An 18,830-nucleotide genomic window follows, 5' to 3' on the forward strand; every position below is an offset into this window, starting at 1 on the left:
TTTCTAGTTCTAGATCCTTGAGGAGTCACCATACTGTCTTCCACAATGGTTGAACTAGTTTACAATCCCACCAACAGTGTAAAAGTGTTCCTGTTTCTCCACATCCTCTCCAGCACCTGTTGTTTCCTGACTTTTTAATGATCGCCAGTCTAACTGGTGTGAGATGGTATCTCATTGTGGTTTTGATTTGCATTTCTCTGATGGCCAGTGATGATAAGCATTTTTTCATGTGTCTGTTGGCTGCATAAATGTCTTCTTTTGAGAAGTGTCTGTTCATATCCTTCGTGCACTTTTTGATGGGGTTGTTTGTTTTTTTCTTGTAAATTTGTTTGAGTTCTTTGTAGATTCTGGATATTAGCCCTTTGTCAGATGAGTAGATTGCAAAAGGTTTCTCCCATTCTGTAGGTTGCCTGTTCACTCTGATGGTTATTTCTTTTGCTGTGCAGAAACTCTTTAGTTTAATTAGATCCCATTTGTCTATTTTGGCTTTTGTTGCCATTGCTTTTGGTGTTTTAGACATGAAGTCCGTGCCCATGCCTGTGTCCCAATGGTATTGCCTAGGTTTTCTTCTAGCGTTTTTATGGTTTTAGGTCTAGCATTTAAGTCTTCAATCCCTCTTGAATTAATTTTTGTATAAGGTATAAGGAAGAGATCCAGTTTCAACTTTCTACATATGGCTAGCCAGTTTTCCCAGCACCATTTATTAAATAGGGAATCCTTTCCCCATTTCTTGTTTTTGTCAGGTTTGTCAAAGATCAGATGGTTATAGATGTGTGGTATTGTTTCTGAGGACTCTGTTCTGTTCCATTGGTCTATATCTCTGTTTTGGTACCAGTACCATGCTGTTTTGGTTACTGTAGCCTTGTAGTATAGTTTGAAATCAGGTAGTGTGATGCCTCCAGCTTTGTTCTTTTGGCTTAGGATTGTCTTGGCAATGTGGGCTCTTTTTGGTTCCATATGAACTTTAAAGTAGTTTTTTCCAATTCTGTGAAGAAAGTCATTGGTAGCTTGATGGGGATGGCATTGAATCTATAAATTACGTTGTGCAGTATGACCATTTTCACAATATTGATTCTTCCTATCCATGAGCATGGAATGATCTTCCATTTGTTTGTGTCCTTTTTTATTTCATTGATCTGTGATTTGTAGTTCTCCTTGAGGAGGTCCTTCACATCCCTTTAAGTTGGATTCCTAGGTATTTTATTTTCTTTGGAGCAACTGTGAATGGGAGTTCACTCATGATTTGGCTCTCTGTTTATCTGTTATTGGTGTATAAGAATGCTTGTGATTTTTGCACATTTATTTTGTATCCTGAGACTTTGCTGAAATTGCTTATCAGCTTATGGAGATTTGGGGCTGAGATGATGGGGTTTTCCAGATATATAATCATGTCATCTGCAAACAGGGACAATTTGACTTCCTCTTTTCCTAATTGAATACCCTTTATTTCTTTCTCTTGCCTGATTGCCCTGGCCAGAACTTCCAACATTGTGGTGAATAGAAGTGGTGAGAGTGGGCATCCCTTTCTTGTGGCAGTTTTCAAAGGGAATGCTTCCAGTTTTTGCCCATTTGGTACGTTATTGGCTGTGGGTTTGTCATAAATAGCTCTTATTATTTTGAAACATGTCCCATCAATACCTAATTTATTGAGTTTTTAGCATGAAGGCCTGTTGAATTTTGTCAAAGGCCTTTTCTGCATCTATTGAGATAATCATGTGGTTTTTGTCTTTGGTTCTGTTTATATGGTGGATTACGTTTATTGATTTGCGTATGTTGAACCAGCTTTGCATCCCAGGGATGAAGCCCACTTGATCACAGTGGATAAGCTTTTTGATGTGCTGCTGGATCCGGTTTGCCAGGATTTTATTGAGGATTTTTGCATCAATGTTCATCAGGGATATTGGTCTAAAATTCTCTATTTTTGTTGTGTCTCTGCCAGGCTTTGGTATCAGGATGATGCTGGCCTCATAAAATGAGTTAGGGAGGATTCCCTCTTTTTCTATTGATTGGAATAGTTTCAGGAGGAATGGTACCATCTCCTCCTTGTACCTCTGGTAGAATTCGGCTGTGAATTTGTCTGGTCTTGTACTTTTTTTGGTTGGTAGGCTCTTAATTATTGCCTTAATTTCAAAGTCTGTTATTGGTCTATACAGGGATTCAACTTCTTCCTGGTTTGGTCTTGGGTGGGTGTATGTGTCCCGGAATTTATCCATTTCTTCTAGATTTTCTAGTTTGTTTGCGTAGGGGTGTCTATAGTAATCTCTGATGGTAGTTTGTATTTCTGTGGGATCAGTGGTGATGTCCCCTTTATCATTTTGTATTGCATCTATTATCTTCTCTCTTTTTTTCTTTATTAGTCTTGCTAACAGTCTATCAATTTTGTTGATCTTTTCAAAAAACCAGCTCGTGGATTCATTGATTTTTTGCAAGGTTTTTTGTGTCTCTATCTCCTTCAGTTCTGCTCTGATCTTAGTTATTTCTTGCCTCCTGCTAGCTTTTGAATGTGTTTGCTCTTGCTTCTCTATTTATTTTAATTGTGATATTAGGGTGTCAATTTTAGATCTTTCCTGCTTTCTCTTGTGGGCATTTAGTGCTATAAATTTCCCTCCACACACTGCTTTAAATGTTTCCCAGAGATTCTGGGATGTTGTGTCTTTGTTCTCATTGGTTTCAAAGAACATCTTTATTTCTGCCTTCATTTAGTTATGTACCCAGTAGTCATTTAGGAGCAGGTTGTTCAGTTTCCACGTAGTTGTGTGGTTTTGAGTGAGTTTCTTAATCCTGAGTTCTAGTTTGATTGTACTGTGATATGAGAGGTGGTTTGTTATAATTTCTGTTCTTGTACATTTGCTGAGGAGTGCTTTACTTCCAACTATGTGGTCAATTTTGGAATAAGTGCTATGTGGTGCTGAGAAGAATGCATATTCTGTTGATTTCGGGTGGAGAGTTCTGTAGATGTCTATTAGGTCCTCTTGGTGGAGAGCTGAGTTCAATTCCTGGATATCCTTTTTAACCTTCTGTCTCATTGATCTGTCTAATGTTGACAGTGGGGTGTTAAAGTCTCCCATTATTATTGTCTGGGAGTCTAAGTCTCTTTTTTGGGTCTCTAGGGACTTGCTTTATGAATCTGGGTGCTCCTGTATTGGGTGCATATATATTCAGGATAGTTAGCTCTTCTTGTTGAATTGATCCCTTTACCATTATGTAATGGCCTTCTTTGTCTCTTTTGATCTTTGTTGGTTTAAAGTCTGTTTTATCAGAGACTAGGATTGCAACTCCTGCCTTTTTTTGTTTTCCATTTGCTTGGTAGATCTTCCTCCATCCCTTTATTGTGAGCCTATGTGTGTCTCTGTATGTGTGATGGGTCTCCTGAATACAGCACACTGATGGGTCTTGACTCTATCCAATTTGCCAGTCTGTGTCTTTTAGTTGGAGCATTTAGACCATTTACATTTAAGGTTAATATTGTTATGTGTGAATTTGATCCTGTCATTATGATGTTAGCTGGTTATTTTGCTCATTAGTTCATGCAGTTTCTTCCTAGCATCAATGGTCTTTACAATTTAGCATGTTTTTGCAGTGGCTGGTACCAGTTGTTCCTTTCCATGTTTAGTGCTTCCTTCAGGAGCTCTTGTAGGGCAGGCCTGGTGGTGACAAAATCTCCCAGCATTTGCTTGTCTGCAAAGGATTTTATTTCTCCTTCACTTATGAATCTTAGTTTGGCTGGATATGAAATTCTGGGTTGAAAATTCTTTTCTTTAAGAATGTTGAATATTGCCCCTGCTCTTTTCTGGCTTGTAGAGTTTCTGCTGAGAGATTCGCTATTAGTCTGTTGGGCTTCCCTTTGTGGGTAACCCAACCTTTCTCTCTGGCTGCCCTTAACATTTTTTCCTTCATTTCAACTTTGGTGAATCTGACAATTATGTGTGTTGGAGTTGCTCTTCTGAAGGAGTATCTGTGTGGTGTTCTCTGTATTTCCTGAATTGGAATGTTGGCCTCCCTGCTAGGTTGGGGAAGTTCTCCTGGATAATATCCTGCAGAGTGTTTTCCAACTTGGTTCCATTCTCCCTGTCACTTTCAGGTACACCAATCAGACATAGAGTTGGTCTTTTCACATAGTCCCATATCTCTTGGAGGCTTTCTTTGTTTCTTTTTACTCTTTTTTCTCTAAACTTCTCTTCTCGCTTCATTTCATTCAGTTGATCTTCAATCACTGATACCCTTTCTTCCAGATGATCGAATCGGTTACTGAAGCTTGTGCATTTGTCACGTAGTTCTCGTGCCATGGTTTTCAGCTCCATCAGGTCGTTTAAGGACTTCTCTACAATGGTTATTCTAGCGAGCCATTCGTGTAATCTTTTTTCAAGGTTTTTAGCTTCTTTGCGATGGGTTCAAACTTCCTTCTTTAGCTCGGAGATGTTTGATCATCTGAAGCCTTCTTCTCTTAACTCGTCAAAGTCATTCTCCATCCAGCTTTTTTCCATTGCTTGCAAGGAACTGCATTCCTTTGAAGGGGGAGAGGTGCTCCTGTTTTTAGAATTTTCAGCTTTTCTGCTCTGCTTTTTTCCCCATGTTTGTGGTTTTATCTACCTTTGGTCTTTGATGTTGGTGACCTACAGATGGGGTTTTGGTGTGGATGTCCTTTCTGTTTTTTATTTTTCCTTCTAACAGTCAGGACCCTCAGCTGCAGGTCTGTTGGAGTTTGCTGGAGGTCCACTCCAGACCCTGTTTGCCTGGGTATCAGCAGCAGAGGCTGCAGAACAGCGAATATTGCTGAAGAGTAAATTTGCCGCCTGATCATTCCTCTGGAAGCTTCATCTCAGAGAGGTACCTGGCCTTGTGAGGTGTGAGTCTGCCCCTACTGGGGGGTGCCTCCCAATTAGGCTACTCATCGGTCAGGGACCCACTTGAGGAGGCAGTCTGTCCGTTCTCAGATCTCAAACTGTGTGCTGGGAGAACCACTACTCTCTTCAAAGCTGTCAGACAGGGACATTTCGAGAATGTAATTTCCTTTTCACTTGCATTGTCAAGCTGCAAATTTCCCACACTTTTATTTTCTGTTTCCCTTTTGAAACTGAATGCCTTTAACAGCACCCAAGTCCCCTCTTGAATGTTTTGGTGCTTAGAAATTTCTTCTGTCAAATACTCTATATCATTTCTTCAAGTTCAACGTTCCACAAATCTCTAGGGCAGGGGCAAAATGCTGCCAGTCTCTTTGCTAAAACGTGAGAGTCAGCTTTGCTCCAGTTCCCAACAAGTTCCTCATCTCTATCTGAGACCACCTCAGGCTGAACCTTATCATTCATATCACTCTCAGCACTTTTGTCAAAGCCTTTCAATAAGTCTCTTGGAAGTTCGGATCTTTCCCACATTTTCCTGTCTTCTTCTGAGCCCTGCAAACTGTTCCAAACTCTGCCTGTTACCCAGTTCCAAAGTCACTTCCACATTTTCAGGTATCTTTTCAGCAACACCCCGTTCTACTGGTACCAACTTACTGTGAGCAAGTCACATTTTACATGGATAGCAGCAGACAAAGAGAGAGCTTATGCAGAGACTCCTGTTTGTTAAAACCATAAGATCATGTGAGGCCCATTCACTACCACGAGAATAGCATGGGAAAGACCACCTGCCCCCCGCCCTGTCCCCCATGATTCAGTCGTTTCCCAGCAGTCTCTCTCACAACACATGGGAATTATGGGAGCTACAAGATGATATTTGGGTAGGGATACAGAGCGAAACCATATAACACACATTGTTAGAAAACCACAACCACTTCCACTTTCTAATCTCTAATAGCCATCTCCTCTCTTCAGAGAGACCACCATGCTGTACTTGGGTTTCCTTCCTATAATGGCGGTTTTGAATGCCTTCATACCAGAAGCAGGGGAGATTGCAGGGCTCATCATATGTATTTACCTTCTCCCAGAGGTCACAATCCTACACTGCCTTTTGTTCAATGTTTGCAAACAGTAGTTTTTTACATTTTGCCCAGTTTTATAGTTCTTTATGTTGGCAGAGAAAGTCTTGTTCTATTTGTCCATCATGGCTGCAGATTAAATTCTCTCCCTAGGTGCATTTTTAAAAGTCTAGCCATATTTTTTCTATATACCAGCTATATCCTTATCAGTAGTCTGCTGTATAAAACACTCAGACATTCATACTATAATGGCAAGTGATTTTTTTTTTAATGGAGTCTTTCTTTGTTGCACAGCTGGAGTGCAGTGGTGCAATCTCAGCTCACTGCAGCATCCACCTCCTGGTTTCAAACAATTCTCCTGTGTCAGCCTCCTGAGTAGCTGGGACTACAGGCACATGCAACCATGCCCAGCCAATGTTTGTATTTTTAGTAGAGATGGAGTTTCACCATATTGATCAGGCTGGTCTAAAACTCCTGACCTTAGGTAATCCACCCTCCTCGGCCTCCCAGAGTGCTTGGATTACAGGTGTGAGCCACTGCACCCAGCCTCAAGTGACTTTTGATAGATAATGCGGAGATGGAGGTAAGAGAGTTACATTTACATGCTAGCCAGAAATTATATTTTAAATGATGATAAGCAAGGCTATCACTGGTGAGCAAAATGATTACATTGATTAACCTTTAAAGAAAAGAGTAACTTTTGCACAGTGATAAACCATAAGAGTTGAACTATACACATATATAAAAAGAACAGGTATATATTTCAAAGAAGAGGCCAGTTAATGAAAATAAATCGCCTGCTAAATGGAAGAGTGGGGATTAAAAAGAATGAGGCAACCAGGCTTCTAGCCAAGGTACTGACAACTAAGAATGATTATCAACTCAACACAAAAGGATACTTGGCCCAATATGTATGGAAGAAAATGGGGTATAGAAATCTGTGATGAATGGAAAAAGACCAAGCAATCACAAAAACCAAAGGCACCACTGAGGACCACTGAGCTGCCTAAACTGTGTTAGTAACATTCCTAAGGTGTCTATGGAGAGGAAACACAAATCAGTGCTGTGAGGTTAAGGAAATATATTCATGTCTATTCTCTTCTTTTAGCTCTGGAGCATACAACAAAACATCTTACAGAGTCACAGAGGAGAGAAGTTCACTCTTTTCACCACATTGAGGTTTTCGCACAGGCCAAGAGCACCATGATGCCAAGGCTGTTTAGTAAAAGGTATTTAGAAAGCAGTAACAGAGTGTGAATGCAGAGCTGCCTGATTTGCAAAAAACAAGACATCTAGTGTTACTAACCAGAAATATCATTTCTGTATCACCTCAAATGTGTCCATCCAGCTCTCCAAACATGCTATGGTAGAATATTGTGCTAGAAACTAGGGAAATAAAAGCAACTCAGCTTATTCTATCCCTTGAGTAACTTACAATTTGGAAGAATAACCTGAGATTTTAAAAACATTCAAAATTTTTGTCAGTAATTATTTATAATTTATCTTAGTGAGACGATACAAAATCACATACAATAAGGTAATTAGCAAAATTTGCAAAAAAAGTTAAATTTTAGTAGGATTAATGTAGAATAAAAGTTTAATATAATATGATATCCTTTTGAAATTTGTAACTTAGTAATATTAATATAAAACATTGGGTTTAGTAAAGCCCACAAGGGTCATCAGGGATGATTTTTCTTTTCTATGGTATTCTATTTTTATTTCCTGTAGTATTTCAAGGTTCCAATAATAAAAAAAACCTTACATTTCATATATAGTTCTACTACTTTATGCAGCTTAGAATTTTCTAATAAGAGCCATAGAGCTTCAGTTTCCAGATTCATGATCTTGAGACAAGATAGAGATGAGACTATCGTGTTGACAAAGGAAAGACTAAGTCAGTGTGACTAAGAGTTTTTCTTCTGCCAACTGAGATTACTAGTCTGGGAGACTGAATTACACCCACTTTATTTCAAAAATACGTCACAATTCTGTGAACGTGAGTTGAGGATTTTTTCTTCTGTCTTTATTATGGAGAAGAGTATAAGACAATAAATGAGGCCTCATATATTTAGTAATTCACTGATATGAAAAAATGAAAAATGATAGTTGAATGTGCAAGCTGACCTTATCTAAAATTTGATAATTTGCTTTAAAATGTCTCTGAGGCATATGGAGAGTTTCTGGTACCTATAAATATGGGTATTTCACGGAACAATTCAGAATGATCATTTTCCTTAAATGTTTTTAGACTTCCCTGAAAGTCTAAAAATGTGGAACTAAAAGATTCCTTGGAAATATTAAAATGGCATGAAATTACTCTTCTCCCTAAATTATCAAATCCATAATTAGACTCAATAGCCCTAAAGGGTCTTGAGTAATAAGGGTTCCCAGAAACCTACCTCTTGTACACACTTTTTTGCACTCTTCCATACTTTCAAATCGATTCTGATTTCCTCCACATCCCCCATATATAAATTCTTCACACTGTCGAGTGAAAATATTGAAGAAAAATCTCTTCATGATTGCTTTACATGGGCCATCATCTGGCTTGAATGCACAAAATGAATGCATAAGTTTCAGTGGTGGCAACTCAGTATCTATAAGGTAAAAATAAAAGATATAACATGTAATCTCCATCAACACTATAATAATGTTCTTTATTTCCTTTTTAATATATCCTGATTTTAAGGAAAAGTGCAATAAAACACACTGATAAGAAAGTTACCAAAATTGTAGATAAAGTTAATAAATTCACCAAATGAGACACAACTTCTAGACTCTTGTTAGAGAGGTATTGCTTAAATCATACCAACCGAACTGGGAGGGAATTGAGTAGTAGTTGTAAGGCAACTTCATTCAAGTGGATGTGTCCCCAATAGACCTCTTCTTTTAACTCAGCTAGTGGACAGTTCTTTGAATTTCTCTCCTTAACCCACACTTGTGTCACTTTTTACACATAAAACAACTCTTTAAAAGCAACAGCATATTCACATTCATATATATATAGATACACACACACACACACATATGTATATAACACTATATTAAACCATTCCCTAATTATGAAAATTTATGTGTTTGATGTTATGAAAAATATACTTCATGGTGCTTTTTTTTTTTAACTTACCATACCATCCTTGGGTTTTAATAATGCTGAAATAATGTAAATAATGCTATGTTTTAAATAGAATGAGGCAATTCTTTTGACTTCAAATTATAAATTTTTTCTTTAACTACTTAGCTACTAATTTTCATAACAGAATTTTCTGTCCTGGGAATGGGCATACAAATAGAGGAAACTCAACTAGATTTTTTAAATATTTTATTTTTTTCAAGTCCAATAAAATTAATAGGAGCCTAATATTAAATAAGTTCTATTTGTTTACCAGTAAAGATAGACACTGAAAATTGTGGGTGGTGCAACCAAAAGAATAATGACAAAAATGCCATATAATACTTCTTGAATATTTTCTGCATATTGAGTCTATGTATTTTCTATGTCTTTGGAAATTTATTATTAATCTCTTATGGGGAATATTGAAACCAATAAATGACCTAAACCAATTTTTCCTCTAGGGGGCAGCAATATTATATTAAATTAAACAGATGAGTATAAATATCTTGAAAAAAAGTGTTTTCATGCATTCTAAAATAGTTTACTTTGAACAACAACAACAAAATGAATGGATGAGACTTTAACATTTTCACATAAAATATTTTTAAGGCATAAAATACAGGATAAGTTTTTGGAGTATGATTGTCTCAAAAGAAATCTGTTTTAAATTTCCTGTAATTTCAAAATGTGAATTTTTTGAAAGAGAAAATATGCATATAACAAAAGTTAAATTAGATAATTTTATTACTCACATTCCGCCCATAATATATTATTATTCTAATCATCAGTTTTGAATTCATAGCAAGTATTAGTTTTATTTTAGTAATGATAAAACTCTTTGTAACAAAATGATTGAAATGATATTGTTAATTTTTTATATGAGTCATAAAATTGTAGGTAGTATTTACAGTCTTGGAAGGGTTAAAAATACAGTTTTCTATACGTAAGTTGGCATTTTCATGCTGTTTGATTCACGTGACACTAATTAGTTTTGAACATGTAAATTTTATCTCAACTACTAACACTGCTTTCAATTTTTAAAAATTCTAGTTAAATTTACATAATACCATATCATTACTTTGATCTATTTGGTAAGTTAATTGATTTTTTTTTTCAATTGAAATAAATTGAGCTGACAGAACTGATAGAAGAGTATGTATTTCAGGTCCAGAATTTGTTAAGTTAGAATAACATATGACAGATAACTATTATGAAAGAAGGATAGTTTCAGCACCAAACACAGTTGTCATAAAATAGCTAATTAGCAAGTAAGAATGTTGATCAAACCTTTAACTAAAGTTGAGTTTTATGCACATATGTAGTTGTGTGTCTTCAAATTTCTCTGGAGTTATTTTCAATTGACAAAATGTAATGTTTGTGTTTATGACATGATTTTGAAAATAATTTTATTTTTATTATTTTTATTTTTTTTAATTTATTTATTATTATTATACTTTAAGTTGTAGGGTACATGTGCATAACGTGCAGGTTTGTTACATATGTATACTTGTGCCATGTTGGTGTGCTGCACCCATCAACTCGTCATTTACATCAAGTATAACTCCCAATGCAATCCCTCCCCCCGCCCCCCTCCCCATGATAGGCCCCGGTGTGTGATGTTCCCCTTCCTGAGTCCAAGTGATCTCATTGTTCAGTTCCCACCTATGAGTGAGAACATGCGGTGTTTGGTTTTCTGTTCTTGTGATAGTTTGCTAAGAATGATGGTTTCCAGCTGCATCCATGTTCCTACAAAGGACACAAACTCATCCTTTTTGATGGCTGCATAGTATTCCATGGTGTATATGTGCCACATTTTCTTAATCCAATCTGTCACTGATGGACATTTGGGTTGATTCCAAGTCTTTGCTATTGTGAATAGTGCTGCAATAAACATACGTGTGCATGTGTCTTTGTAGCAGCATAATTTATAATCCTTTGGGTATATACCCAGTAATGGGATGGCTGGGTCATATGGTACATCTAGTTCTAGATCCTTGAGGAATCGCCATACTGTTTTCCATAATGGTTGAACTAGTTTACAATCCCACCAACAGTGTAAAAGTGTTCCTATTTCTCCACATCCTCTCCAGCACCTGTTGTTTCCTGACTTTTTAATGATTGCCATTCTAACTGGTGTGAGATGGTATCTCATTGTGGTTTTGATTTGCATTTCTCTGATGGCCAGTGATGATGAGCATTTTTTCATGTGTCTGTTGGCTGTATGAATGTCTTCTTTTGAGAAATGTCTGTTCATATCCTTTGCCCACTTTTTGATGGGGTTGTTTGTTTTTTTCTTGTAATTTGTTTGAGTTCTTTGTAGGTTCTGGATATTAGTCCTTTGTCAGATGAGTAGATTGCAAAAATTTTCTCCCATTCTGTAGGTTGCCTGTTCACTCTGATGGTAGTTTCTTTTGCTGTGCAGAAGCTCTTTAGTTTAATGAGATCCCATTTGTCAATTTTGGCTTTTGCTGCCGTTGCTTTTGGTGTTTTAGACATGAAGTCTTTGCCCATGCCTATGTCCTGAATGGTACTACCTAGGTTTTCCTCTAGGATTTTTATGGTATTAGGTCTAACATTTAAGTCTCTAATCCATCTTGAATTAATTTTCGAATAAGGAGTAAGGAAAGGATCCAGTTTCAGCTTTCTACTTATGGCTAGCCAATTTTCCCAGCACCATTTATTAAATAGGGAATCCTTTCCCCATTTCTTGTTTCTCTCAGGTTTGTCAAAGATCAGATGGCTGTAGATGTGTGGTATTATTTCTGAGGACTCTGTTCTGTTCCATTGGTCTATATCTCTGTTTTGGTACCAGTACCATGCTGTTTTGGTTACTGTAGCCTTGTAGTATAGTTTGAAGTCAGGTAGCGTGATGCCTCCAGCTTTGTCCTTTTGACTTAGGATTGTCTTGGAGATGCGGGCTCTTTTTTGGTTCCATATGAACTTTAAAGCAGTTTTTTCCAATTCTGTGAAGAAACTCATTGGTAGCTTGATGGGGATGGCATTGAATCTATAAATTACCTTGGGCAGTATGGCCATTTTCACGATATTGATTCTTCCTATCCATGAGCATGGTATGTTCTTCCATTTTTTGTGTCCTCTTTGATTTCACTGAGCAGTGGTTTGTAGTTCTCCTTGAAGAGGTCCTTTACATCCCTTGTAAGTTGGATTCCTAGGTATTTGATTCTCTTTGAAGCAATTGTGAATGGAAGTTCATTCCTGATTTGGCTCTCTGTTTGTCTGTTACTGGTGTATAAGAATGCTTGTGATTTGTGCACATTAATTTTGTATCCTGAGACTTTGCTGAAGTTGCTTATCAGCTTAAGGAGATTTTGGGCTGAGACAATGGGGTTTTCTAAATATACAATCATGTCATCTGCAAACAGGGACAATTTGACTTCTTCTTTTCCTAACTGAATACCCTTGTTTTCTTTCTCTTGCCTGATTGCCCTAGCCAGAACTTCCAACACTATGTTGAATAGGAGTGGTGAGAGAGGGCATCCCTGTCTTGTGCCAGTTTTCAAAGGGAAGTTTTTGCCCATTCAGTATGATATTGGCTGTGTGTTTGACATAAATAGCTCTTATTATTTTGAGGTACGTTCCATCAATCCCGAATTTATTGAGCGTTTTTAGCATGAAGGGCTGTTGAATTTTGTCAAAAGCCTTTTCTGCATCTATTGAGATAATCATGTGGTTCTTGTCTTTGGTTCTGTTTATATGCTGGATTATGTTTATTGATTTGCGAATGTTGAACCAGCCTTGCATCCCAGGGATGAAGCCCACTTGATCATGGTGGATAAGCTTTTTGATGTGTTGCTGAATCCGGTTTGCCAGTATTTTATTGAGGATTTTTGCATTGATGTTCATCAGGGATATTGGTCTAAAATTCTCTTTTTTTGTTGTGTCTCTGCCAGGCTTTGGTATCAGGATGATGTTGGCCTCATCAAATGAGTTAGGGAGGATTCCCTCTTTTTCTATTGATTGGAATAGTTTCAGAAGGAATGGTACCAACTCCTCCTTATACCTCTGGTAGAATTCAGCTGTGAATCCATCTGGTCCTGGACTTTTTTTGGTTGGTAGGCTATTAATTATTGCCTCAATTTCAGAGCCTGCTATTGGTCTATTCAGGGATTCAACTTCTTCCTGGTTTAGTCTTGGAAGAGTGTTAGTGTCCAGGAAATTATCCATTTCTTCTAGATTTTCCAGTTTATTTGCATAGAGGTGTTTATAGTATTCTCTGATGGTACTTTGTATTTCTGTGGGGTCGGTGGTGATATCCCCTTTATCATTTTTAATTGCGTCGATTTGATTCTTCTCTCTTTTCTTCTTTATTAGTCTTGCTAGTGGTCTGTCAATTTTGTTGATCTTTTCAAAAAACCAACTCCTGGATTCATTGATTTTTTGGAGAGTTTTTTGTGTCTCTATCTCCTTCAGTTCTGCTCTGATCTTAGTTATTTCTTGCCTTCTGCTAGCTTTTGAATGTGTTTGCTCTTGCTTCTCTAGTTCTTTTAATTGCGATGTTAGAGTGTCAATTTTAGATCTTTCCTGCTTTCTCTTGTGGGCATTTAGTGCTATAAATTTCCCTCTACACACTGCTTTAAATGTGTCCCAGAGATTCTGGTATGTTGTATCTTTGTTCTCATTGGTTTCAAAGAACATCTTTATTTCTGCCTTCATTTAGTTATGTACCCAGTAGTCATTCAGGAGCAGGTTGTTCAGTTTCCATGTAGTTGAGCGGTTTTGATTGAGTTTCTTAGTCCTGAGTTCTAGTTTGATTGCACTGTGGTCTGAGAGACAGTTTGTTATAATTTCTGTTCTTGTACATTTGCTGAGGAGTGCTTTCTTCCAATTACGTGGTCGATTTTGGAGTAAGTACGATGTGGTGCTGAGAAGAATGTATATTCTGTTGATTTGGGGTGGAGAGTTCTATAGATGTCTATTAGGTCTGCTTGCTGCAGAGATGAGTTCAATTCCTGGATATCCTTGTTAACTTTCTGTCTCGTTGATCTGTCTAATGTTGACAGTGGAGTGTTGAAGTCTCCCATTATTATTGTATGGGAGTCTAAGTCTCTTTGTAAGTCTCTAAGGACTTGCTTTATGAATCTGGGTGCTCCTGTGTTGGGTGCATATATATTTAGGATAGTTAGCTCTTCCTGTTGAATTGATCCCTTTACCATTATGTAATGGCCTTCTTTGTCTCTTTTGATCTTTGATGGTTTAAAGTCTGTTTTATCAGAGACTAGTATTGCAACCCCCGCTTTTTTTTGTTCTCCATTTGCTTGGTAAATCTTCCTCCATCCCTTTATTTTGAGCCTATGTATGTCTCTGCGTGTGAGATGGGTCTCCTGAATACAGCAGACTGATGGGTCTTGACTCTTTATCCAGTTTGCCAGTCTGTGTCTCTTAATTGGAGCATTTAGTCCATTTACATTTAAGGTTAAGATTGTTTTGTGTGAACTTGATCCTGCCATTATGATATTAACTGGTTATTTTGCTCGTTAGTTGATGCAGTTTCTTCCTAGCCTCGATGGTCTTTACATTTTGGCATGTTTTTGCAATGGCTGGTACCGGTTGTTCCTTTCCATGTTTAGTGCTTCCTTCAGGGTCTCTTGTAAGGCAGGCCTGGTGGTGACAAAATCTCTAAGCATTTGCTTATCTGTAAAGGATTTTATTTCTCCTTCACTTATGAAACTTAGTTTGGCTGGATATGAAATTCTGGGTTTAAAATTCTTTTCTTTAAGAATGTTGAATATTGGCCCCCACTCTCTTCTGGCTTGGAGAGTTTCTGCCGAGAGATCTGCTGTTAGTCTGATGGGCTTCCCTTTGTGGGTAACCCGACCTTTCTCTCTGGCTGCCCTTAAGATTTTTTCCTTCATTTCAACTTTGGTGAATCTGGCAATTATATGTCTTGGAGTTGCTCTTCTCGAGGAGTATCTTTGTGGCGTTCTCTGTATTTCCTGGATTTGAATGTTGGCCTGCCCTACTAGGTTGGGGAAGTTCTCCTGGATGATATCCTGAAGAGTGTTTTCCAACTTGGTTCCATTTTCCCCCTCACTTTCAGGCACCCTAATCAGATGTAGATTTGGTCTTTTTACATAATCCCATACTTCTTGCAGGCTTTGTTCATTTCTTTTCTTCTTTTTTCTTTTGGTTTCTCTTCTCGCTTCATTTCATTCATTTGATCCTCAATCGCTGATACTCTTTCTTCCAGTTGATCGAGTCGGTTACTGAAGCTTGTGCATTTGTCACGTATTTCTTGTGTCATGGTTTTCATCTCTTTCATTTCGTTTATGACCTTCTCTGCATTAATTACTCTAGCCATCAATTCTTCCACTTTTTTTTCAAGATTTTTAGTTTCTTTGCGCTGGGTACGTAATTCCTCCTTTAGCTCTGAGAAATTTGATGGACTGAAGCCTTCTTCTCTCATCTCATCAAAGTCATTCTCCGTCCAGCTTTGATCCGTTGCTGGCGATGAGCTGCGCTCCTTTGCCGGGGGAGATGCGCTCTTATTTTTTGAATTTCCAGCTTTTCTGCCCTGCTTTTTCCCCATCTTTGTGGTTTTATCTGCCTCTGGTCTTTGATGATGGTGATGTACTGATGGGGTTTTGGTGTAGGTGTCCTTCCTGTTTGATAGTTTTCCTTCTAACAGTCAGGACCCTCAGCTGTAGGTCTGTTGGAGATTGCTTGAGGTCCACTCCAGACCCTGTTTGCCTGGGTATCAGCAGCAGAGGCTGCAGAAGATAGAATATTTCTGAACAGCGAGTGTACCTGTCTGATTCTTGCTTTGGAAGCTTCCTCTCAGGGCTGTACTCCACCCTGTGAGGTGTGGGGTGTCAGACTGCCCCTAGTGGGGGATGTCTCCCAGTTAGGCTACTCAGGGGTCAGGGACCCACTTGAGCAGGGAGTCTGTCCCTTCTCAGATCTCAACCTCCATGTTGGGAGATCCACTGCTCTCTTCAAAGCTGTCAGACAGAGTCGTTTGCGTCTGCAGAGGTTTCGGCTGTGTTTGCTATTGCCCTGTCCCCAGAGGTGGAGTCTACAGAGACAGGCAGGTTTCCTTGAGCTGCTATGAGCTCCACCCAGTTCGAGCTTCCCAGCAGCTTTGTTTATGTACTTAAGCCTCAGCAATGGCGGGCGCCCCTCCCCCAGCCTCGCTGCTGCCTTGCCGGTAGATCACAGACTGCTGTGCTAGCAATGAGGGAGGCTCCGTGGGTGTGGGTGTGGGACCCTCCCGGCCAGGTGTGGGATATGATCTCCTGGTGTGCCTGTTTGCTTAAAGCGCAGTATTGGGGTGGGAGTTACCCGATTTTCCAGGTGTTGTGTGTCTCAGTTCCCCTGGCTAGGAAAAGGGATTCCCTTCCCCCTTGCGCTTCCCAGGTGAGGCAATGCCTCGCCCTGCTTCAGCTCTCGCTGGTCGGGCTGCAGCAGCTGACCAGCACCGATCGTCCGGCACTCCCCAGTGAGATGAACCCAGTACCTCAGTTGAAAATGCAGAAATCTCCGGTCTTCTGTGTCGCTCGCGCTGGGAGTTGGAGACTGGAGCTGTTCCTATTCGGCCATCTTGCTCCGCCCCATGAAAATAATTTTAAACCAATAACAGTGTGACTAAATCCAATAAGTATCTTTCTATATGCCTGAGAGACCTTCTAAAGCACATTATCATATTTTAGATAAATTCACCAACATAAAATGTTAGATAAAGGATTTGAAAAAAAAAGAAATGACATTTAAACTTGTCAATGTTCACCAATATTTCTTAACTCACTTTGATAAAATTATTTATATATTTGATAGGGTTTATCATCAAGCTAAATCTTTTTTCCATTTTCTGCATTAAAAATACAGTCACCCTAAGTTCAATCTGCTATTTAGTAATTTCGCCAGCAGGTGGTGGCAGTGCACCACAAAGGCAAAAGCTGATAAACGCCGTAGCAGTACCTAGCAATAATAGCTAATGTTGCTCACTGAGTAATTACAATACTCTTGACATTTTTGTAATTGTACCCTTGAATGATCATAACCACCTACTGAGTTAAGCATTATTATCTTCGTTTTATAAATTATAAAATAGCATTGCAGAAATTAAGTAAATGACTTAAATTCATACCATAAATGATGGGTTTAAAGTTGATCCTCATATGGTTTACAACAGTTATCTCACACATTCTTAATAACTGCACGATATTGTCACAGATATGTGACTGAGATTCCTAAACTAGCATTTGGATCAAGCATACAGTTTTAATTATATAATTTCCACTCAACTAACAACCTTTATTTTCAAACATTCACCTTTATGAAACTAAAAATGGTTTCAATAATAGAAGTAGGTGATAATTTTATAGAAATTTTCTAGGAGTAACACTAAATATTAACTTCTATGAATTATATTTTGTTAATTACTAGGTGATTATTTGTCTTTATTCACGCTTTAATGTATTTCTTATAGAAATCCTGTGTTAGAATATTCTTTGTGTAGTGATCTTGCAGCCCATACCTAAGCATAGCATCCCTGGATTCAAGCAATGGCGAGGTGTGCTGTGTGACCCACAGTGCCATGCCACTCCACCCAAAAGGGATGGAAATCTGCCTTGATTTTCATTTCTTATTTTGAAAAAACCCTTTTGAATGTGAATAATTGTGTATTGGCCATGTGTCAGGCACTGTACTGTCACTACAGATATGACAGTAAATTAGATGACAGCAACCCCTTGTTCATGGAGCACACAGACACCAAGGACTTACGCAAATATTCAGAAAGTCCTGGGTGTTGTGCGGGTGAATAGTAGGATACCTAAATTAGCCTGAAGGGGTCAGCAATAACTTTCCTGAGACTTGAAATTGAGCCTTGAGGGAAATGTTCACAGAGGTAATCATTAACTTCCAGCAGTCATGAGAAAGCAAAACACATACAGGGCAATGTAAAAGGAATTTGATCTGATCCAGCCGTATAAATAGAATTATGGTTTACATGAAATCATTCGCATTCGATGTCGTGAATTTTATGTCTCGTAGTCTAAACGTTACAATCCTGCCTTCCCCTCCCCGCCCCCTGCCCCATGTCCTGGGATGTTGGATAGAGGGCTTACTATAGTATTTGCTGCCTGAAAAGATGTCATAGCCTTGACTGTAAGAATACTCATCCTCTTGGAACTTGTTTGCGAATCTAGGGCTTTCAGGTAACTTACCAACTAAGAATCTACATGCTGCTTGCCTCTAATTAAAGAATTTGACTTTTTTTTTTTTTTCTGGCAGGCAAGAACAAACATGTACACTTTACCTTCTCCGTGTCAGAAAATGTGCCAGACGCTTTTTTACTTTTTACATAAATCAGTTATTTAAATTATTCATTTACAGCTTAGGACACTGGGAGTCAGAAAGTTTAAATAACTTATTCAGTCTCACAAAGGTACTAGGTGGCAAACTGCACCTGCAAACTCAGTTCTGTCTGATTCTAAATCCTACAAAAGATACTTGCTTTTCACTAAATGTTCACTCTTAATTTTCTCTCTCCTAGCCCAATGGAATTGTTTTAAAAAGCTTATCACCACTATTTTTGTTATCATTTTTGTCTTATCTAGAAGTTAATTATAGATTATCCTCCCTGTTGATTGGACTGATAAAAAATCACCTACTATTTACTTGTGAGAGAAGCAATAAAATTTGATGCATTTTTCTATTAATGATGAGTACCTTATTTCAATTAAATAATATACTTCTATAAAATGATGTTATGACCTTAGCATCATGGGATAAATTGTATCTCCAAAATAGAATTTTTTAGATGTGAGTTTGGGT

General features: G+C 38.2%; 1 protein-coding gene across 7 annotated transcripts in view; it reads right to left on the reverse strand.

The window, feature by feature from the left end:
* TFPI (tissue factor pathway inhibitor) overlaps window positions 1–18,830 on the reverse strand; it is a 105,157-nt gene that overhangs the window by 30,639 nt on the left and 55,688 nt on the right. For all 7 annotated transcript variants that reach the window (XM_005573682.4, XM_015432467.3, XM_065525745.1 and 4 more), the window contains one exon: window positions 8,320–8,517. In XM_005573682.4, coding sequence (XP_005573739.2) covers window positions 8,320–8,517 — 198 coding nt within the window. The remainder of the gene's footprint in view (window positions 1–8,319; window positions 8,518–18,830) is intronic.

This window comes from Macaca fascicularis, chromosome 12, assembly GCF_037993035.2.
Source record: "Macaca fascicularis isolate 582-1 chromosome 12, T2T-MFA8v1.1".
Taxonomy (NCBI): domain Eukaryota; kingdom Metazoa; phylum Chordata; class Mammalia; order Primates; family Cercopithecidae; genus Macaca; species Macaca fascicularis.